This window comes from Vidua chalybeata, chromosome 12 (genome assembly GCF_026979565.1).
Source record: "Vidua chalybeata isolate OUT-0048 chromosome 12, bVidCha1 merged haplotype, whole genome shotgun sequence".
Lineage (NCBI taxonomy): Eukaryota > Metazoa > Chordata > Aves > Passeriformes > Viduidae > Vidua > Vidua chalybeata.
This window is the reverse complement of record NC_071541.1, coordinates 17,143,427-17,166,162: the sequence shown is the minus strand read 5'-3', so window position 1 is coordinate 17,166,162 and position 22,736 is coordinate 17,143,427. Positions and strand designations below refer to the sequence as shown.

At 47.6% G+C, this 22,736-nt stretch overlaps 1 protein-coding gene across 1 annotated transcript in view; it reads right to left on the bottom strand.

Moving 5' to 3' along the window:
• The window catches only part of BSN (bassoon presynaptic cytomatrix protein), an 87,649-nt gene extending 65,415 nt beyond the window's left edge, over positions 1-22,234 (bottom strand). The window contains exons 1-2 of the mRNA XM_053953507.1: positions 22,025-22,234; positions 140-539 (exon numbers count right to left, since the gene is read on the bottom strand). Of these exons, the coding sequence (XP_053809482.1) occupies positions 140-539; positions 22,025-22,179 (555 nt within the window). The 5' untranslated portion in view covers positions 22,180-22,234. The remainder of the gene's footprint in view (positions 1-139; positions 540-22,024) is intronic.
• Between the last annotated feature and the right edge of the window lie 502 nt (positions 22,235-22,736).

The window sequence follows — 22,736 nt, the reverse complement described above, 5'->3', positions numbered from 1 at the left end:
CCCTTATTACCAGCAGAACCCTTGCTCCTGGTCAATGCTTTGCAGCTGTCAAAAACAAAGGTGCAACTTCTGTGCTTGGAGAAAGCAAGAACCCACCCGAAGCAGCCAGGAGGGCTGCATGAGGAAGAGAAGGCATTACCTGGGTGAGGTGCGGGTTGGGGTTGAAGCCACACTGGTTGCAGACCTTGCTGTGACACTGAGTGCAGGCATTGAAGTTAGGCTGGCCGGGGGACGAGGTGAGCTCTGTCGTCTTGCAGATGGGGCAGAGGGTGCTGCTGGGGAGGGGGGCAATCTGTGGGACAGAGTAGGGAGAGGTAGGGGTGCTGCCCCGCTCCGGTGACACCGAGGGAGACCTCCCCGAGCCCTGGCTCCTGGCGTCCACCTGCAGCGTCCTCCGCGGCCCCTCTGCCGCTGGTCCAGGCTGGCCCCGGCCCCTCATCTCCCGGGGGCTCTGGGAGCTGGGTGCAGTCTGTGCGAGGGAGGGGGATGCTGACCGCTGGCCCACAGCCTGGTCCAGCTGCTCCGGTCTCCTCAGCGTGCTGAAACACCATCAAAATACACATAATAAGCCCAGGTTTCAAATATTTGTATGCCAGTTAATGTAGACAACTGCTACAGCACCCTCTCCCCCTCAAAATCCCAGCTCAGCTGAGAAGGCATAGCAAAACCCCACTGCAAACCAGGGAAATTGCTCAGATCAGCAGAAGGATACACTTTACCTTACTAAACAAGGCGTGATTTCAGCTTTCTCTTATATAACCCAGCGGCAGAGATGCAATTGAATTATTCGGTGTATTCTGAGTTGAACTTTAGTCAGAAAGTTGCACATAAAAACGTGCGTGAGAAGTTTGAGAAGCTCAGCCTCCTGCCAGCCAGGGCTCCCAGCACTTCTCCAGCACAAACTCACTGGAAGAGGCAGCGGTGACTCTGCTTTGCAGCCTGCAGGGCCCTTCCTGCAGGGACGCAGCCAACACGCACTAAACCGGCTTCTCACAGCCTACTTTCACGAGTGGCTGTGAAACCAGAAGCATGCAAAGAGCCTATTTATTAAAGGAAAACCCCTCCAGAACCATAATGGAGGCAGGAGAACTACTTGTACTTCCTCACCTGTCAGGCAAAACCATGCAAGTCACAGGTGAAAGCAGCTAAGGGCTTGTTTCCCAGGGGCCACAGCAGCGGGAAATCAAGAGAGAGCACATTGGCTCCACTTTAGTAATCAGCACTGAAGTAACAAACACAGACAACAGGGATTTTGTGGGCTGGCTGGCCCCAGCTGAACCCTCTTCTGGGTGATGTGAGTCTTGCCTGGGCAAAAAAACCAGCTGGCATGACTCTGGTCACCAGGAGAGAGTGATGAAACCTCCCTGTGAAACCAGAGCTACTTAGAAGGAGCAACCCTGAGGTCAGTATCACACCCACTGCTGGTTCTGCAGCAGTCCCACAGTCCCATAGCCTGTGTAGCATGCTCAGCACCCCACAGTGCTGAGGGATGCTCCTGGCCATCCCAAGGAGCTCTGGAGCAGCTCCAGCTGCAAGAGCTCTGAGCTGTTGTGCTGCAGTGCACAGCATGACAGCCTGCACACCCTCCTCCCATATGGTTTCAGGGCAGGCACCCTGTAATGTGCTGCTGATGGATCACCAGTGCATGAGAATGAATCTATGATGGAAGATACTTATCTAATTACCAAATAATTTGGTCCATGTGCTTATCAGTAATGGCTACAAATATTTCTCGAAAAAGCAGAAGCCCTAATGCCCTCACTACCTGTGATCTGCAGCTGTTTAAGGAAAAGTATTACTCAGAACCTCAAATTTAATACATTGTTGGTTTACCCAAGCAGGGTCTGACCTTATAAAGGTTTAAAAAGGGAACTTAAATGCATAAAACGAATGAAATTCAAAGTGCATGTTGCCACAGTAATAGGAAGTTGGATGAAAATAAATAGTAAAATAGCACTTTGGGAATACTTTCCGGCTGCAGGTTGAAACCCACGTCTCTGAAGAAAGAATCACAATAATAATAAAGCAAAGCACTAAGGGAGGGAGTGATCTGCTCTAGACTGAAGAGAAAACTGCTCCTAGCCCTACAGTAGCACCTGCCATGAATGTTGTTGGCATGTGCTGCTCCTCCCTTGTTAGTTCTGACACCCTTCAGTTCAGATTTGGAGTTTGACTCCTGATGTCAAGGGCTGCAGAGCTACTACCTCATAAAACACATAAAACCATCTGTAGCTGGTGGAGATTGGAGAGCTCAGCCCCAGACACCAGAAGGAAGTACTGTCAGAAAGCAAAATGCACCTTCTCACCTTAAATTTAATATTTCCATAAAACCCTCAGCATTTATGTATTAGCCACACCTTATCCTAATGGTGTATTAAACCACTCTGAAATAACATTATATGGTCAAATAAATAATTGTTGTTTGGAACAGCAGAATGGTTATTCTGCCCAGAGAAGCTGTGGCTACCCCATCCCTCAAAGTGTTCAAGGCCAGGTTGGATGAGGCTTGGAGGAACCTGGTCTAGTGGAATGTGTCCCTGCCCATGGCAAGGGGTGGAATGAGATGGTCTGTAAGCTCCCTCCCATCCCAAACCATTCAGTAATTCTATTCCACTGCAAATTTCAAAATTCAGGGTTTTTTCCCCATTTGATATGAAAAATACTTGCCACCAAGTAAGAATTCTGACTCTACCAAGGAGCTGTCAGATAACACACAGACAAGTTCACATTTCCTACCCACAACAGTGTGGCTCTCTTGGAAATGCAAAAGCCCATGAGGAACAATACACCAAGTGCTGTTATTCTGCCCTGAGCCTCACTGCTGGCACATAAGACAGACGAGGGTGGTTGGATGCTCACTGTCTGGCAGGTCAGTGCTGCTCCAGAGATGCTTTCCCAGACTGGGCTCGAGCTCCCTCCCATCTCCCTGCACTTTTTCAAGTGCTAAGTAATGCTGGGCACCACCTCCGTCCCATTCCCAGCAGCAGTTTCACTCCATGCACTTCTACCAACACTGCATTTATTTATTTTATAATTATCCAGGATGCCTCAACCCCCCTGTGACACAGGCTGTGCTGTCTCTCACTTGCACCAGTTGAACACACCCGTGAAATGTTAAGACCAGAAGAAATCATCTGGTCTGTCAAGTACAGTAACTCAATCCAGGAGAGATGCCTCAGGAAAGAACATGAGAATAGTCATATGGAATCAAACACAGGCCCACGCTCACTGCATCTTCTGCAAGGATGATCCAATATTTGTATGATTTGTACCCATCTATGAATCCTCTTTTTTTTCTGTTACAAAAGCCCAAACTGCAGCTCAGCCCTATTTTGCTCAGGCTTTATCACTGATAGTTAACTAGCACTGGGCTGCTTACTGCTTCCAAAGAATTCCTCCCAATTCCACTAGAGTGTCTATTAACAATTAAATTGGAATGCCTTAATAAGGCAGGATTTGCCATTTGATGGGAGATGTATTGCTTTTGCACTGCCCTAATTGCTGAATTAGAAATACTGGGTGATATGGAGTCAAAAATTTCTGCAGGGTCCAAACTCAGCAGTGCTCTCTGTTACCAATGGAGTAATAATTTTGTACAACTAAAGAATAACTAAAGAACTAAAGAATACCAAGTGTTTGACTGAGTGTATTAACAATTATACTGCTAAAGTTTTCATTCATGATATCCTATGAATGCTTTTTATCACAAGAAGGGCAGGCAGGCAGCTCTACTCACCTGCCCACAGTCACTGGGAGGGTGAGCAGTTGGGAAGATACTGTTTCCTTCCTTTTTTCATTGTTTTTAAATTGAAATATGGTGTCTTTCTTCTTTCTTTCTAAAACTCCATTTTCCAGCACAAAGCTAAGTAAGCACCCACAAAAATTAACTCTCAGCTCCATGGAAGAGAGGAGGCAAAGCTGCAAGGTTGCTGCCACAGAACCCAGAGCTAAAAATCACCCTGAGACATTAATCCATATCCAGCTCTGCCTCTCCATCAGATACTTCTCCTGATGACAAGGCCCAGAACTTCCCTAGTTCCACTTGGGAACAGACATGGATATGAAACCAGCCTTTCTATTTAGGGCTGACACAACACCCTGGGAGGAGATGGCTAAGTACTGAGAGGGAAGAGCTGCCCGGGATGATCAGAAGCATGAATAACACAAGGAAAACCAAGGGTCAAAGCCATTCACCACAAAACCAAGCTCAGCAGTGTAAGATGTCACAAGCACCTCAGATTTTTTATGCCTGATTTTTTTTCCTAATGTAAAAATAACATTTTTTTCATTAAAATTACAGAAATTGGGAAAGCTTTAAAAACAAAGTCCTACTTACAGCCAAAACAAATGTTAGACTGCTTGCTGGTTAATATTTAATTTCAGAAAAACATAATTTGTCCTAAACCAGACTTTTGATGCCACAGCAGCACCAGGGAAAAGATGTCAGCAGCAGCAGTGGAGATAAAAGCAATGCAATGACATAGCACTGGTTTACAATTCTCTGCCAGCAAATTGGTACAGCTTTCTTATCTGGGAATTTCCAGGTAAAGTCAGGGTCTGTAGGAGGGAATTGCTCTAATTTAACTCAAGTATGTTCATCAGTGCCACCAAATTTTACAGGCAAGACCCAGGATTGGAGCCAGCATCCCAAGAGATGTCAACGGGCCCTTTTTCACCAGAAGTGCTAACTTGGGAGCAATAACCATCACAAGGTAAATGCCAACACTGTTAATGTCTCTGCTATAAAATCAAGCAATAACAATATTACACAAAATCTACATGCACAGCTGGTAAATCAAGTCTTGTTGACTATTGTGGGAAAGTTCAAGAGACAGCATTGGTTTTCTACTGATTTATTGTTTTTTGTCTCATTTCACATCCCTGCCTTGAGCACACTGGCCACATCCACCTGCTCAGCTGCCACAAAACTCTGGCAGTGATTGCATCCATGGGAGCTTGGCATTTGTGGTCTGAGTAAATCCTTCAGGAGCTGCAGCCCTTCTATACAACTGAGAAACACGGATTGCATCCCTTCCTCTGCCTCATGCTAAGGGAAATGGGTCCTTGCTTGCTGGGCAACTGATCTAATTACTGCATTGTAGTAGATAAAAACTGTGAAAATAAGTGGCAGTGCCACTGTGATTTTACAAACTGCATGCCCTGCTCAGGCTTGCTGAAGAGGAGCTGAGTTTGTCCATGGAAGGGAGCTCCCAGCTTCAAAACCAGATCAAAAATCAGCAAAATGAGGACAAGCAAGTCTTTTCTGTTAGTAGAAAAAAAAGAGGGAAAACTGGATAGAAAAAGAGAGAAAATGATTATTTATCTGCAGTAAAACCAAGGGGATGAGCAGCAAACAACTCAAGATAAAGCATGAAGAGAGACATGTGAAGAGGCTCACACCCAAAAGAGGGAGGCTGGACTGACCAACAAGAATTAGAACTGCTCAGCTATGAGCAGAGATTTGACCTACTTGGTTCGACTGAAACCTGATGTGAACATCCACATGACTGATTTTAAGAATCACTGAGTATAACCTATTTAGAAAAAAACAGGTAGCTAAATAAGCAGGCAGTTGTACTCTAGGTCAAAATGGCACTGGGTTTGATTTGGAAAGACGTAATTCTGAATGGTTATGGGTCGGCAAAGGAACAGCACAGGATAATAGCAAATGTTAGCTGGTATATACTGCCTGTCAGCAAGTCTGACTAGAAAATAGGACACCCTTTTAGTAAATAAACATGATGTGGAGGGCCTTTGGTTTCAGCTCTGAAAATCTCATACTAGCAATGTTCACATATACCCTGAGCTTGGGTGTTCTACTGGGGGCAGCTTGTAGCTCTAAAAAGTCCTATATCCGACATAGGGAATCCTGTATTAGGCTCTGCTTTGACAAAAAAAAAAAGCCCCCAGCAGTTACAGAATTAAGCACCTGCTTAAATCCAAGTGCCCCTAAATTAATTACACTGATGTCCATGCAGGAAAAGGATCACTCTAGAAATGGATAGTTTAAAAACAGCAAATGCCACACAGCTGAAATCAAAATAGAAAATATGAAATGGTGACTAGAAACTGTCAGGGAGTATTTTGTTAGATGGCAACACAAGCACTCTTGTGAAAGGCCACAGTGTTTAATGACTTGCTTTTGTGAGCAGTGGAAAAACCCTGTTCTCCTGCAGCTTTGTGCTCCAGGGTTGCATTATCCCTGTCAAACAAGATGCAGCTTCTGTCAGGCATTTTCCCGGTGACTGAGGCACCCCTAAAGTCCATCTCCTGATGCTGACAGTGTACTTGAGCTCCTGCTTCCACCCAACCTGGTAATCACTTGGGTCCTTAACCTCCACCCTCATACCTGTTCTCATAAATACAGAGGAATACGATAGCCTCAAGTCCTTTCCTTGCTGTTACACCCTGCTAGGGCTGGGCTTCAAGGAGAGGCTGGCCAGGCAGGCAGGGGCACAAGCCACTGGCAACCAACACATCAAACTAACAGCCTTCCCCAGGGGGTGGTGCTGTCGTGGGGTGAGCAGTGCTGCATGCACCGTGTGCCTGCCAGCTTCCTCCCCTGGCCCTGATTCTGCAGGAGATAACACGCCTAGAGCTGCTGCTGGCTTTTCCCTTTGTTTAAAATGCCATGCATGAAAAGGTAACAAGAACCAGGAGATTTCCAGTTTACACAGCTACCACAAACCAGTTATTCTCCGTCTTAGCACCATGCCTAGTTCAACCCAGAATCAGCAACAGGAGAACACGTCAATGTCACTCTCGCTGCTGCTCTGTCAGCCACGGCTGTTGAGAGGCATCTGCCATCTTATTAGCCAAATCCTACATACCAGAAGAGGGGTTTATGACTGCTTTAAGCTCTAATAAGCATTTACTTGCTTATTTCCATTCCTGCACAACTGCCTTTTCATAAAGGTTTGTGAATCATTATCATTTGCAGTTGGACTAAATGATAACTGAAGGCCCTTCCAACTCGAAATACTTTATTTTCAACCCTATTTTATTCTATTCTGTTGTTTACCATTCTAATTTTGCTACATGGCAAGCAAGTAGTTCATTTGCACCATACTTAGCCCTGGTTGAGCCAAGAGTAATTTCCCTTAGAGCACTTTGCAATATAAAACCATAGTGGCTGTTCCTGCTCACCAGACCAACATCCCCAGACCTCTCCAAAGAACCCCAAGGTCAGATGTCTATTAGACACCCTATACAGACCATAATGAACATCTGCAATTAAATGCAAGACAACTGATCCCTATAGAGTCCAGAGCAGCCTCTATGAACCCCAAGACCTGAACTGGAGTCAGGACAGAGTTTTGCATCTCTCACATGAGCTCTCACAATCCAGAAGGTCACTGAGTGACCTGCAGAGCACCACATGCTGCCCTGGGGAGCTGCTCTTTCAGCTGCTGATGCCTGAAATGTGTGGCCACTACTGTCATGATCTTGGCCAAACCCTTCAGAGCCAAAGGCAAATGGGCCTGACAGAAGAATCAGCAGGTAATGATTTCAGTCCCATATATATCAAAGAGTTCACTTCTCAGATAGCTTTACAGAAGCAGGCACTATAAAGGTCCAATGGTTTGAATAGGGTCTCCTTTTTAAATGATATAATTGTTGCTGAGAACATTAATGATCTTGAATTTCAAAGCATTAAGATATCTCAGGGGTAAGTGCAGTGTCCAATATTCATTCTACTTCAGCAACAGGGAAAGTCTGTGGCAGCTGAAAACTATCTTTAAATCTTTCAGAGACAGAGTAGAATCCATCTCTTGATCAAAATGCTGCACGGCATGAGAGGAGCTGTACAGCTCAGTGATGAGAACCAAGAAAGTGCAGGTGCAGAGCCAGGGCTTCACTGTGTCTGGGATGAATATAGAGATCCTAGAAAGGCTATGGGGTATCTAATCCCTCTCTGCCTCTCTCTGGGCACTTAGGAGGTATCTGAAAGATCCAAGACAAAGACAAACATCACCTCATCGAGGGAATGGGTGCAGCTGGAAGGTCAGCTTTGGACTTTCAGTGCAGGTGAAGACCTGGAGGGACAGGAGGCATCCATCACCCCAGCTGCTGGGCCCGAGGACATTGCTGAAGGGGAGGATGCTCAGCAGGTCTGGGGTCATTAAGTGCCCCTCGTTTAGCATTAATCCAGATGATGCTGAGGGTGGCCATGCTGCAGCCTGCACAGGAAAGTGAGCTGCTGCCTGCAGAGCTCCTCTCCTCTTTACTGCAGGATTTGGAAAGTCTGCAATGAATGATGAAGAGCTGTGTCACAGAGTTATGACCCTGCGATCCATACCAAGGAGCACGTAGGGAAACAGCAGCTAAAACAGGGATAAATGTCCCCAGGAGCCACGGAGAGGTGTGGGCTAGAGCCATCTCTTCAATCTGATTTCCACTCAGCTACTCGATGTGTTGCCTCCATATCCTTCCCTGGTACAACTGATTGCTATGAGCAAGTCATTTTTGTGTGTTAAAATAACATAGAAAAGCATGACAATCTTGAAAGTACTGTGGGCAGCAGAAAGGACAAGGATGCTGGGGACAGTACCCCAGGTAAGGAGCAGTCACTCCCCTCAGCCTTCATCCACTCACATCCTACATCTGAGCTCTGGCAATTAAAGGGTAGAAGAGCTGATTGCTGCAGTCACGCTTAACTGAAGGCCTTTGTCCCAGGAAAGCCAACACCATGAATTACTGCTCTGTATTTACGAAATGCCAGCAAAGCTGAAAGATAAACCATGGCATGAAGCTAAGGAATTTTTATGGCACACGGCTGGTGAAAGCTTATCTCGTAAATCTATGATTATAACCCACGCCCGCCCTCCTTGAAAGCCTCTCTGATTTTAATTAGCAGCGACACAATTTTTTGTTTAGTTCGTTAGCTATTCCCTAAAGCAATGCAGAATGAAGCTACCTGCTCTGGACTCAATCCTGTGACAGGAACACGCCTGCTCTGAGGAGCCAAACCTGATACACAAACTTTCAGTAACATTGACTGTAATAGACTTGGCTTCAATCTATTTGCAGGACTGGGAAAAAACACAGAAATTCACATGATTACTATAATTTTCAGATACAACTGGGAAAAAAAGAAGAGGAAAAGTGAGAAGGTTTGTTAGAAAGAAATTAAAAGCAGCAGGTGGAAGGGTAACAAAGGGAAGTTTCCATGGCACCTGTTAGCAAAACATGCACCGTCAAGAAATGGTTTAAGACATTGCTATAACACAGCAATATCGTTAAACAACCAAGCTACAGGAGTAAAAGGCAATACTTAGTATGAAAAATCATCTCAAGTGGGAGAATTTTTAGGATAAAAATCTAGAAAGAAAGGAGAGAAAGAAATAAGTAATAGAAGATGAAGAAATAAGGGGAATCCTTCTTATGGGTTAATAACTTATCAGGATTTAGGACACCAAGGATAGAGGCAGATGGTCAGGTTTTCACAAGCAGAGGTGCAGGATCTTGCCATGGGATAAATGGGATATTCATAAATGGCTTGGGAAGGAGGAGGGATAAAGAAAGGACAAGTTTGCTGAGCCATGCAAATTTATTCAGCGTATTCAAAGCTAAAGCTGAATGCAAAGATCTGTAGAAGGCTCTCCTGAACTGGATGTCTCGTAACATCATGGCAGGTGAAATCCAAGGTCAAGAAATGCAGCGTGAGGCACAGAGAACAACCATAGCCACATGTAGTGATGGGTTCTAAATCAGACACTGATGCTCTGCAAAGAGTTCTGCAAGCCATGTTGGACCATTCTCAGAAAACATCAATTTAATGCTCATCAACAAATATAGAACAATCCACCCAAAAAAATTACACAATTAAGTTATTTTGGGAAAAATGCATTTTGGAAAGCAATTCAAAGAGAAGAGCAAAGGCAGCCCATTCCTTGACTTGCTTCTGGCTTCCTTCCCCACAAAGAGTGGCACCAAGGTCTGGTTTTGCAATTCTCCCTTTTGACTTGCAAAAGGGAGGCTTGACTCTGTCCCAGAGTCGGACAGATTCCTGCAGGTGCTGGCTGGCTGCACAAAACTAATCCAACATGAGCACTGTTTGTCACAGGTGGGCAAAAAAGGGATCAATCCAGGGGTCTGTCTCCAACATGTCAACATCCCTGGTAGCATCCACATCACACAAGGGTCCCCACACTTCTACCTTCCACAAGAAGCTGGTATTCAACCATTAAGAAACTGGGGAGACTGCAGGGCCCTTTTTTTTTTTTTTTTGGATGAGTTCCACCCATGCTCCAAAATTAAAATCTGATGCAAAAAAATGTATCATTATCCATCTCCATGACAGCTTGAGTCAACCAAACTCAGCCCAGAACGAAGAACAACATTCATTCCAGGCATAAAAAAATAGGAAGAGCCATCAGAAAGAGAAGTGCTGTTAAAAAAGAGGCAGTAATGACAGACCAGAAAGAAACTGGTTTGTATTTTTAGAAAAAAGAAAGAAAAACACAGTTAAAAAGCAATTTCCAGGAGAGGAAATCAGAGTGCCATACTGCAGAGAGACAGGCAGCTCCTGGTGACTACGCAGCAACCAAAAAATCCTGACTTTGCACCCTCAATTATCTGAGCCTGGGCAAATGAAACAAAGGACCTAATTTTTTGTGTGTGTCTCTGAAAAACCATAGCATTTTTATCCATCCTGCGGTTCTTGTCTTTGCACCTCTACACATTTTGGCTATCTCATAATAGTCCCTTTAACTCTTCCCCAGGCCACTTAGGTCCTTATTTCTATTATTTCTGGTTGCCTCAGGTTACCAGGAGAATGGATATCCAAGGTGTGGAAGAGCAATCAAGAGATCATTTGGGCAGGGACTGAGGAAACAGCCATCAACTGATCCCCATGAGCTCCAAATACAGCACAAGTGGAGGGGTACATGGAAAAACTGATGAGCCCACACTTCCCTGTGAGGAGGAAAAATCTGTGTCCAACATGGCCAGATGCCTTTAAACAAAATCTTCACATCAGCTTATGTTTCTCAGAAACACTTCTCAGCTGCAGAGGTTTCTCCCTTCCTGACATTCCCCACACCAGCTCACAGGGTCAAAAATGTCTGTTATTTAAGAGTGTAGTTGCCAGTGCCTGGTGGGACACTGGCTGGGGGCTGGCACTGGATGGACTCAGTATCAGTGTTTCTGTGTCTTAGATTTGCACTTTTTGGTTTCCAGAGATATGAATTGGAATGGCAAACCAAACTCAGAATTATGTTTTTATGTGTAAAACTCATTATTCACAACAGGAAAGATAAAGGAAACCCAAGGACCAATATATTACCAATACTGTCAGAGACACCATCAACTTCAATATCTCAAGCTGTTTAGTTTAAATGTACTTTTGAAATACAGGAGTCTGAAATTCCCCTACCAAATTCTTTATAGGATCAAAGGAAAACATTTCTCCAGCTTCTGCAACTCTTTGAGGTGCCTTGTCCCTGCCTGCATTTCCCTGCTGCACATACCTCAGCCCAGAACATTTGTCCCCAAAGAGATGGAGCATCTGCATATTTGATGTATCTGTCCTTGCAGAGCCCTCAGAAGGCTTAGCTTGGCAGAAATGGCAGCAGGTAAAATTTAAGGCTGAGAAGTTTAGTTGGTAAGTGAAGCAAATTTTAGACACGTTGAGAAGCAGAAGGCACTTTATTCCTACCCAGAGCAGCTGGTTGGTTTTTGTTTGCATATTTCAAAGAAAAAGAAAGGTGTGGTAATTTGTCAATTCAGAGTGTTTGGGTCTATATTTTCACTTAATAATAAATCAAAATTAAATAGGTAATCATGGACATGGGTTGGATGAAACTGAGTTGTACAGCCAAGAGGAATCCTATCCTAATCCATTAACAAGTGCTTAACATCCACTAACAATGCAGGAGAAGGAGAGACTGGAAGATGAGGAAGGCAGATAAAATAAAGCAGAAAAGGGATGCCTAAGGAGACCCTTATTCAGAGTTTCCTCCCAGAGGGATGTTTCTGGATGCCTTATTTTTGCCAGGTTGAGGTAATCAGTGGCATATAATGTAGTGATAGGGATCATCTTTTCCACTCCAACAGGAACTGATGTTCTGTAATAACTGCAGTGTGTAACCAGTCAAAACCTCATCTAATATAGTGGTAAATGGGCTCTGAAAATCACCACCATCACAAAAGGTTCTATATAATACACTATATAAACAAAAACAACCTCTTTTCCTGGTGTGCTCCCCAGCCACAGGATTCCCAAGGAAAACATCCACAACTTAGATACAGGTGGGAAAAGGAGAAGGCTTGGATATTTTTGCTCCTTGGGACTACGGATCTTCCCTGAATACAAAGGATGGTCTGTTTTACAGGGATGAGAGCAACACCCAACACCACCTCCTCACGTACGCCGGCGTCAGGAGTATTTACGGAAAGCTGCCGCTGCCGCCCGGCCCTAACACAATGTGCTCCAGCACTATCTGCTCCAGACATCTCACAAGTTCATATTGGAGCTGGTGCAGCCCAGGGATGTGTTTGAGACTGACAGTACTTCCCTCACCCTCCCAAGAGCCATTCCCAGCAGAGGAGAAGGTTCGAAAGGGCAGCATTCCAAGGGCCACTACCAACACTTGTCCAGAGTGTTGAGAAATCCTGTGATGAGCAGGGAAGAAGAAACCCAAATTATGGTGGCTTATCGTTGGTGGGCAGGAGACAACAAAGCTGATGCATCTGAGAGAAAATATGGGAAAAATCTGCACACTTGAAGGACAACATGGAGTTCTTTGTGTCCTACTGCTGGTCCAACAAGGACTACATTAATAGGTCTCAAACCTGGAACCCCATGAGTCTCAGACTGGAAATCAAAAATGTAACAGAAGTTCATAAAATCACAGAATTACTTGGGCTGGAAGAGACCTTAATGATAATTTCATTCCAACCCCCCTGCCATGGGCAGGGACACCTGCCACTAGACCAGGTTGCTCCAAGCCCCATCCAGCCTGGCCCTGAACACTTCCAGGGATGGGGCAGCCATTTCTCTGGCAAGTTACCACAGATGAACTACTGAAGTAGACTACAGCAAAATTAAAATGAAAAAAAAAACCAAACATTTACTCCTTCTTGTTGACTCGGAGGTTGTTGCTGAGCACGATGAGAGCAGTTCAGGCTGTGACCACCTTGGGTGTTTAAGCCAAACAGACCAAACCCAGCCTACCAAGGCAACAGGCGCTGGCACTGCGGTGCCCAGCTGCAGCACAGCCCTACCTGCAAAGGCTGCAAACCAGCAGACTTTACTCTGCCAGTTAACTGGGAGGGTAGTGTTTAAAAAAAAAAAAGAGAAAAAACCCAACCAAACAACAATTTGTCTCCCTAAGAAGATTAATAGGTGCATTTAAAGAAATCAGGCTGTAGGCTTAATGAGAGAGAGGCAGCAAAATCCTAAATGTGAGACCTCCTACAGTTTTTCAGTCCAGCTGTACAATCAAATAATAGTTTATGTAACTAGGATTGAAACAAAATAAATTAAAAGTAATTTCATGTTTCATCAAAAGAAAAAGTACAGTTCAGAGTCAACATGGAAAAAGATCTAGTTCAGCCCCACATTTTCCCCAGCCTTTCATAAGCTTTGTACTATCAGCTGATTTGGGTTTTTTTTTCACACGACAAAGGCAAATTACCAAGTCCCTTAAGAACTTATTATACATTTCCAATTTTCAACTATTCCTATTTTATAATGCATAAATTCACATATCTATAAGTGAAATGTTTTCTTTAGAAGATGAAAGAAAAAAAAAACATGCTGTTTTTCCTAGGCTGCAATCTGTTTTTTGGTTAAATAATAAAAAAAAAGGGGTGGTTAGCAGCTACAACATGTCAATCTTTGCAAGTAATTCCCACGCACAACTTCATCCTTTTGCAGACATTAAATATGGCAAAATCTTTTCGTACTCCTCATGTCTAGACTGATGAAGGAAGGGTACAAGCTACCAACAGACTCTTTCTTCTACTGGAAAGCCCATGGCAGACCCATTTGGGTCTCAGGTGGGTTATTAAGAGCACCAAATCTCTCGGGATTCACTCAATAGCTGAAGAAGACACATCCCACATTGACTTCATACCCCCATACAACTTCCAAGGACGGAGCACCCTGAGAAGCACCCTGAGATCACGCCAGAAGAGGTTGCCTACTCCAAGCATCTCCTTGCTTGTGGTAAAAATCCACAAATAAAGGCAGATTTCGAAATAAATCTCCCTATTCAGGATGCTACAACCCTCAGGACTGGTCCTGCACAGGGATGTCCACTGGAACCGGGCTCTGGGCCTCTCAGCAGCTGGAAAAGCCCGCGAACCCCCAAGGCCAGGAAAGACTCAAGACAGGCTAGAAAGCAATGTTCCACTGGTATGCAAGGAAACAAAGAGAAAAAAAGGTTCAGGGGCTGCCCTCAGCTATTAACATCTGGCCTCTGCAAGCATCCCTGCCATGTAAGGCCTCCAGCACTCTGGGCTGGATGGAGGAGGGCCTACCACCCTTGGATACCCCAGCTGAAATGTGGGATTTTGCCACATCTAAACCAAATGACATTTTGATTCACGGTGATTTTTCTTCTACGTCCTTCAGAGGAGCTGTCAAATCCTCATCTGAAAGCTATTCAGCGTGGGAAACTGATTTGTCATGTCTGAGAGCCTGTGGTCCCTGTCAAGTCCTAGAACCGAGTGAAGAGCAGTTAGTCACACATGCCCAGAAACCCTCAAAATTCTGCAACATTTCTCAAGCAGCATGGATGCATTTTCTATGCAGCACCTGCTTGCTCTAAGTTCAGTTATAGCTATCAAAAAAGAGGAAACCCTCCAAGAGGACAGGAAATGCTCTTCTCATGAGGACCTACACATGATCATAGAAGAGGTCCAGGTGGCTCTAAGGTCCCCCTGGAGCCTTTTCTTCTCCAGACCAAACAACCCCAGCTCTCATTCTGTCTCCGTAAGAGAAGAGTGTCTCATTTAAGATTTCAGTCATTACCTCGTTAGTGGGGGTGTGATGGGGTGAATAATGGTGTCTATCAGCAAGTAATGGCCCAGAGGTTTCCCCCAGCCCTGTGCTTCCACCTTTCCCCTGCAGTACCTTGCACAGCCCATTGGTTCTTGGACAACCGTGCCCAGCCCAGGGAGCACTAACAGTCTCCACATGGAGATGTTCATCTTCTTGCTCTAGGGAGAAGGTGTAAAGGCTCTTCCTTCCTGTGCTAAGGACAGGGACAGGAGAGAGGTCTGGGAACAGACTGGGCAGGAGAGGGGTTTGTGTTGTAGCTCCTCCTAGAAGATGCCTAACGCACTCTACTGCATTAAATATAAGAACATTTTTCTTCTATAGACAATGACCTAGAAACACAACTAAATCATTTTTGAAAAAACAGAATGCACCAAAGTATTTAATCACATCTTCAGGGGGAAATGAAGCCAGTAAGAACAGCTAATCTGCTGCTCATCACAGAAACTATAGTTCTAGACTGAGGGCAACTTTGTATATTCAGAGGCTATGGTTTTACTTAAACCTTCTGTGATCATATATCCCATCATTCCATTTGGTAAACTGCTTCTACACTTATTTATGCTCACTCTTAACATACATTTCATTGCCATTTGGCTAGCATGGGCCTCTGAGCTGCAGAGGTGTGTCTTTGCTAGCCATCATAACCATCTCTGCCACCCAGTGCCAGCAGCCAGGTTGGAGGGCACATTCCCTCCCCATCTCCCATCTCCAGCCAAACCATGGCACTTACACAAATAATAAGAGAAAACAAAATAAAAATTGCATTCAGAGGTGCTTTTCTTGACTTGTCTCTGGGGAGCTCAACATGGGCAGGGAGCTGCTGTCTCCTGCCCTCCCAATCCACTGTCCCCAGTCTCTTAGTGGAGCTGGGGTCTCTCTTCAAGATCAAACACACACTTGGAAAGCTGCAGAGGCCAAGAGTGAGCAAGACACCACCATCAGGGTAGTTAAGTCATCTTTGGTATTAAACACGAGCACAGCAGCTCATGAACATCCCTTCCAGCCACACCATAAAGCCCAGGCCAGAGTTAATAGGGTCCAGCAATGCTGATTGCTCTTGCAGGCTCCTAAATAGCACATTGGAGGTGCTGGGTGCTCTCAGCGAGGAGCCAGCTCACCACATTCATAAAAACTTCCCAGCATCAGTGACATGAAAAGCACTGTACATGAAAAGCAGTACGACGTGCTCATCGATGACTGACAGGCTGCACAGCAGCACCTCGGGGTCATGCCGGAGCTTAGCACCTCCAGGCACGAAAAAAGACAAAAAAACTTGTTTGTAGGAATAGTCGTGCTCGTAGCCTGATACAAAAATAACAAATCTGTCATTCAAACAGACATTTGAAAACACAGTGATGGCTCAACAGCGACGATCTCAAATTCAAGAAGAATAACAGTTTACGATGTGTGGGACCAGGATGACCATCAGCACTTGCTGTCACTCACTAGCCAAAAAAGAAACCCAAGGAACATCCTGGAGCAGCAGCGCCCAACAGCAGTCGATGTGATAATCTTATTGTCACATTTAGTGAAAAACCAGAACGCCTTTGCCATGAAACCATTTCACCCGACTGAGCTACCTGCTTTTGGGAAGCACTCTCTGCACCCTGACTGCCTGTCCCATCCTTCCCAAGGGGCACCTCATACACTAGGAAATTAGCCTGATGTTGGAAAAGGATTGCTGGAAAAACACCCTGGGCCAGCCACAGTGCCAGCCCCAACCGGGGAAGCAGTGAAGACGGCTGTGCAGAGAGGCTGTGTGGCAGGCAGGCTGTGGTGTTCTGCCAGTCCAGATGCACATCAAGTATTCCCCAAACTCATATAAACTGCAGGAATATGCCACAGCACTGACTATCTGTTTGCACTGAATTGGAGACATGATGGGAAACATCAAATATGTGCTCGATTCACACAGCAGAGAAAAGAAACAGCTTTATTCCAGCACACTGGAGAAGCAGAAGTGGAGAGGCAGAAGCCAGCTCAACATGAGCAACAAAGTGGAGGGACCACCAGCCTCAATGGATGTCGCCACTTGAGCTGCGGCTCCATTCCTGAGCATCAGCAGAAGAATCAGGATGGTTTGGGTTGGAAGAGACACTAAAGATCACCTAGCTCCAATCCCCTGCCATGGGCAGGAACACCTTCCACTAGAAGGCTGACCATCAGCACTCAGCTTTCCAGTGCAAAGGAAGCAGCCCTGCCATAGCTTCAAATCGCACCAGAAGCAGCCAATGACTCCTCCAACTTTTCAGCACAAGCCAACACAGCAAAGGACATCAATACTTCCAAATTCTTCTACATCATTTCTGAGCAGAAGTGGATACTGCAGGGACATCCCCAGGAGCCCCCTCACCCAGCAAAAGTGAGGGGTAAAGATCCATGCCCACAGCAAAGCATCCAGGCTGGTTCCAGCAGTGAAAAACCCCAACCTGCGAGGCAGACTGCAAATCTGTGTATTTGTTTTGGAAATAAAGGCATTAATAATTGATGCCAAACACTGTGAATATTGATGAGCACGTTCCCAGAAGAGGTTTTGGAGTTACTTAAGCACCCAGAATTGTGCCGTCTGGATGCAGTGGCCTAATGGCTGCTGTCAGAGCAATCACAAGTACGCAAAGCACTGTGTCACAGCCAGCACCACCTGCCCATCACAAGGGAAGATGAACTGAAACCCAATGGAGTATTTAACACCACAAATATTTTGACACAGTCCATCATGTACACCATTTTCTACTCCTTTTACTTTTTGTTTTGCTCACACAAGTTTAACGATCTCAAAACATTGCGTATCTGTTCTTCCCCTCCTTACTTAAACCGAGCCTCAGTTCCCTCCTGACCCTCCAAATGTCTTGCAGCAAATAAACTCATGCTCAATAAGTGCAGAAGCATGGCAGGCTTTTCCAGAGTGCCAGTCCATGGCTCAGCCAGGGAAAAACTATATTATTTGAGGAAATTCCCAGCAATGCCTCTGATGGTGATGCCTCTGCCCCATCCTGTGCAGGGCTAGAGCCTTTGGGGAGAACAGAGCATGGAAATGAGGATGGAGCTGGCTCTCTGGGCTCTCCAGGTGAGCGTGAGCCCTCTCCGCAGCCTGAATTCCCATCACACAGTCTGGTTTTATTTCTAGCACAGTCTTACGAAAATGGACATTGACTGCTCATTTCTGCAAGCTTGGGAAAAGTGCCCATTTAAAAAGAAAGAGGCAATGTTGCCTTTTTTAAACAATTATCTTTATGTATAAAGTTCTTATCTCTCATTGTGATAGTACTTTATGGTAAGCAAACAAGCACACTCAAGTGAGCTACTGAGAGGGTAAAAAGGAACCTCCAAACTGCAATGGTTTGTCCAAAGTTTCTCTGATTTAAAGCGCTTTCCTTCAGTTCTGTTTCTCCCATACTCTTCCCTATCACCAGATTTTTTACTTCAAGCTCCATCACCTGCCAAACAGAGCAATGCTAAATATACAGAAGGGTAAACAGGATCAGCACTTGCCTTGCTGTTGTTCCAAGCCAAGGGAAGGCTCTGAGGGAGCTCACAGCCCATGCCAAAGGTGCTACCATGAACTACTGGAGATATTCCCTTTTGGTCGCTTCAAGAGCTTCAGCTCACAGCCTACCTTGAGGCTTAAGAAATACTGGGGTATGACCCACAGTGTGGAAAACAAAGGTCCTGGCACCTCTGCCAGTATGCCATGGAAGCAAGCTCGCTCCCAGCCTCGCAGCCTGCAGCCCACATGGCTGCTTGCAATGTGCATCAGCCAGCTCCAGAGAAACAGTGGTGCTGGAAAGCACTGCTGCTCCCACAGACAGCCCCTGAATTTGTGGCTGGCCCTCAAGACTTCCCAGGAGACTGTCTCTCTTCCCCTCTCCCATCCTTCAGCTTGAGCTCATGCATCCAGGTGTCAAAAAAAGCCTTTTACAAGCTCCACAGCTGAGCAGCAGAGAGACCGAAAACCTGAATGAATCCAGCATAAATCAGGCACATACAATCAGAAGCAGCAATAAAGTCTCTCTGCAGGTTACCAGGAAAACCAACCATGTAAAGCTCTGTGCCCCAAGCTACAGTTCTGAACTGGGGATCATCCCTGCTCTGCCATCCAAGCCTTTTTCATTCATCCATCCATCCATCTGCACTGTGAAATGAGCTTGTCCCTTCTGCTTAGGGGGTCTCTAGAAGAACAGACCAGAACTTGCCAGGCACTGGAAAGCTTTCTGTCCAAATGCATCAGCAACCAGCCTGGGTTCCTTTGATCCTACAGGTGAACGATGCCCTAGCTTTTCACCTCCTTTCAGGCTAGAGGCTCTGTTTGTCTGAGCAGACCAGCAGCAATCCTGCCCTCCCTCCTCAGATTCAATCTCACCTTGCTGGAGTACCAGAGCCAGGCACAGCCTCCTCAGGTGAGATTCCAGCAGCTCCTTGCACACGGGTGAGGTCTGCACTGAAAACACCTTGCCTGATGAAACCCTGCATCGTGTTGGCCTTTTCCAGAGCTGCATCCTGCTGGCAGAGCCAAACCACCCCAGAGCCGAGCACTGCTCCCAGCTTCCCTCCGACCTCTGGCTCCCCCGTGCCTCAGCAAAGCATGCAAGCAAAAAATCGAAGTTGATAAACAGTGGTAGGTGTTGTAACTTAGTGAGAAGATGCTACTCCTATTTGTGGTTTCTACTCTCTGAAGTATCTTCATAGTGGATGCACAGTTCTTAGAAACTGTTATTATGGATTTAAACACAAGACCCCAAAATCTAGAGCAGCCCCTATAAGATATTCAGACTATTTCTCAGTGTAACAGAAAGCAAACTGTGAAAAATGACACAGAAGAGTCATACTACTATGGTTTTCACTGGCTTACATGTGGATTTAGCTTACTTAATTCAGAGGAAAAGAAAAATTGCTTTGATATTGAGAGAAACTCACTTTCTCTGGCCACTTGAGATTTCTGGAGCAGCACCTTTTGCACTCCACACTCACTGCTTGGCCAGCAAATCCTGTGTTCTGCTGAACCTTTCACAACATATGGTCTGTCTTTATGTGCCCACTCCTGCACCTCACAAAAGCAACTTTCTTCTCGAGGCCTGATTTCCCTTCATTGCCACTTTGCTACCTTGAATTAAAATCCCTCAGTGTCATCTCAGCCCCCCACACCCCTCCCACGCTTAGGTTTTAAACACTGGCATAGCTCAGCATCGTCTCCATCCCACTGCTGCTCCATGGCACAGCCCCACTTGGCCCACCTCTTTAATTGCTTTAATTAATTGCAAGGGAGGGCAGCTCCCCAGCAGCAGCTTCCCAGGAGGTGCAGGAGCATCAGCTCAGTGTGCGAGGGCTGGAGCATGGCCGGAAAAAACAACCTGGTGTTTCTGGCAGGAGAGGAGCACGGATGGCCAGTGCTACAGACTGTGCTCCTCCACCCACCAGCCCCGCATGCTCCAGGACCCTAAAAACCCCTGGAAGCCCCAGCACTGCAAAACAGCAAACACAGACACTGGACAGTAATGGAGGAGCAGTGCCAAAATTGGACAGAGACAGCAGACCTGCATGGCTTCCTCAGCTCCTCTCATTACAGCAGCCTAAACAGCCCCACAGGTATTTAATTTTAAATTGTTCAAGCAGCTACGAACAACTTTTCACTGCCAGAATCTAAAGCAGAGAGGTTGTGACTCTCTAGCAAGGGAAACTGAGAAAAACGTAAAGGAAAATGAGCACAATTTCACTCAGAGCTATTTTTTCTTCACACTCGTTGTGTGAAAGCTCTCAGGGATCTTACAGACAGAAGCCTGCCCACAGCTGTAGCACCCCTGAAGCCCACTGGAAGTTAGGGTTTGCAGTGAGCAGCCATTGCAGCCCAGCAAGACAGAGCCCACTGCCAGGCAAGACTGCAGCCTCCCACCTGGATTTTCCCTGTCTGAAGCAACACGACTGGCAAGACCAGCAGCACTCATCACTGCCCAGGCGAGGCGAAGAGCCCAGAATGCCACTGCCTTGGCCACACACTGAGGGAGAACCACCCACCGAGTCCTCTGCATCCCTCCGTGCAACTTTCTGCTCCTTGCCTTTATTTTTTCAGATAGGATTATGTTTTAGGATTAGCTTTTTTCATTTAAGGAATATCTCTTATCCCACACTCACTCCCAAAGTATCTCCCTCCCAGCTGGCGCTGCCTGGCAGAAGGCTCGGTGCAGTTCCCTGCGAGGTTTTGCACCCATGACTCCTGGCAGGGCTGCATGTCCCTCCTGTTACATAACGACCTTTCCCGTTTGGTGCTGGCTCCACTTGGGGTGGCCACGTTTGGGAGTGGTCACATTTGGGGTGCTCACATGCCCCAGTGCTCTGAACTGTGTGCTGCCAGGCACCAACCCCCGATCCCTACCAGACCCACCAACCACGAACCACACTCCCTTCTCCTTATACCTCCTTCCTTGCTGCTGGACCTCTGCCCACCGGGCAGCACCCCGCTTCCTCCTCTCCCCCAAACACGACACTCCTCCCCGGGCGCTCCATCCCTCTCCCACACCCAGCCCCAAATCGCAGCTTTGTCCTCCTCAGCACCCACGGGTGTCCCGGAGCTGCCAGCTCCCTCGAGGGTGCACATCCTCCAGCAGTGACCTGCCTCGGGTGCCTCCATCACCTCCCTGAGCCCCACTGCACCTCCCTCACCTGCCTTCCCCCTGCTGCCCACACCCCACAGCCGCACCGTCTCTCCCCTCGCTCGCAGTCCGTGCACACTCCTGCCTCACCTGCCTGCGTTCGCCTGCAGGTGCCCCGCAGACCGGCACCCCAGGGCACCTCCTGCCCCCCAGACGCCCCTGCACTCACCACACCAGCCCCCATCACACCTCTCCGCCGCACCCCGGCACCGCTCACCCCTCACGGCTGCACCTGCTGCCCGCGTTCCCCCCCACACACCCGCACCCGCCACCCCTACTCCGCCGTGCCCACACCCGCACCCAGCCGTGCCCCGCGCCCTGACAGCCCCCCGCAGCCCCGGAGCCCGCGCCCCCCGCCCCGCGCACTGACCTGGGCCCGGCGGCGGGCGGGAGCTGTCCGCCGCCGCCCGGTGCTGAAGGCGGCTTGGCGGCGGCGGGCGGCGGCGGGGCCCCTGCGGCGGCGGCGGCGGCGGGCGGCAGCTGCCCGTCGTCGCCGCCGCCCTCCAGGCTGGCCTCGTTGCCCATGTCGGGCCGGGCGGGTCCGGGACCGGGGCCGCTCCCTCAGCGCAGCGCCGCCCCCGCCGCCGCCATCAGCCCCGCTCCGCCATCGCCGCCCGCCCGCGCCGCCCCGCGCATGCGCTGCCCCCGCGCCCGCTCGCGCCGCGGGCACGCGCGCGTTCGCCCGACCAATCGCCGCCCGCCCCGCGGGGCCCCCCCGGCACGTGCCCCCCGGCCCCGCCCCGCCCCGCCCGCCGGCCAATCGGCGCCGCGCAGCGCCAGCGCTCGCGGCCGCCAGGCGGCGCCACTGGCACTCCCGCGCTGGCCGTCAATGAGCGGCCCGTCTGCCGTGACGTCACGGGCGGGGGCCAATGGGCGCGCAGACCCGCATGAGGTTACACGCAACAGCCAATGAGCGCCCGCTCGCCCATGAGGTCACGGACTGCTACAGGATGTCACACACCACTGACCAATGAGGTGGCCCCTCCTCCATGAAGTCATGTGCTGCTCCTGGAAGTCACAGCCTGACAACCAGTGAGCACCTGCCTCCTCCATGTTGTCAGGGGCTGCCCCTGGACATCGCA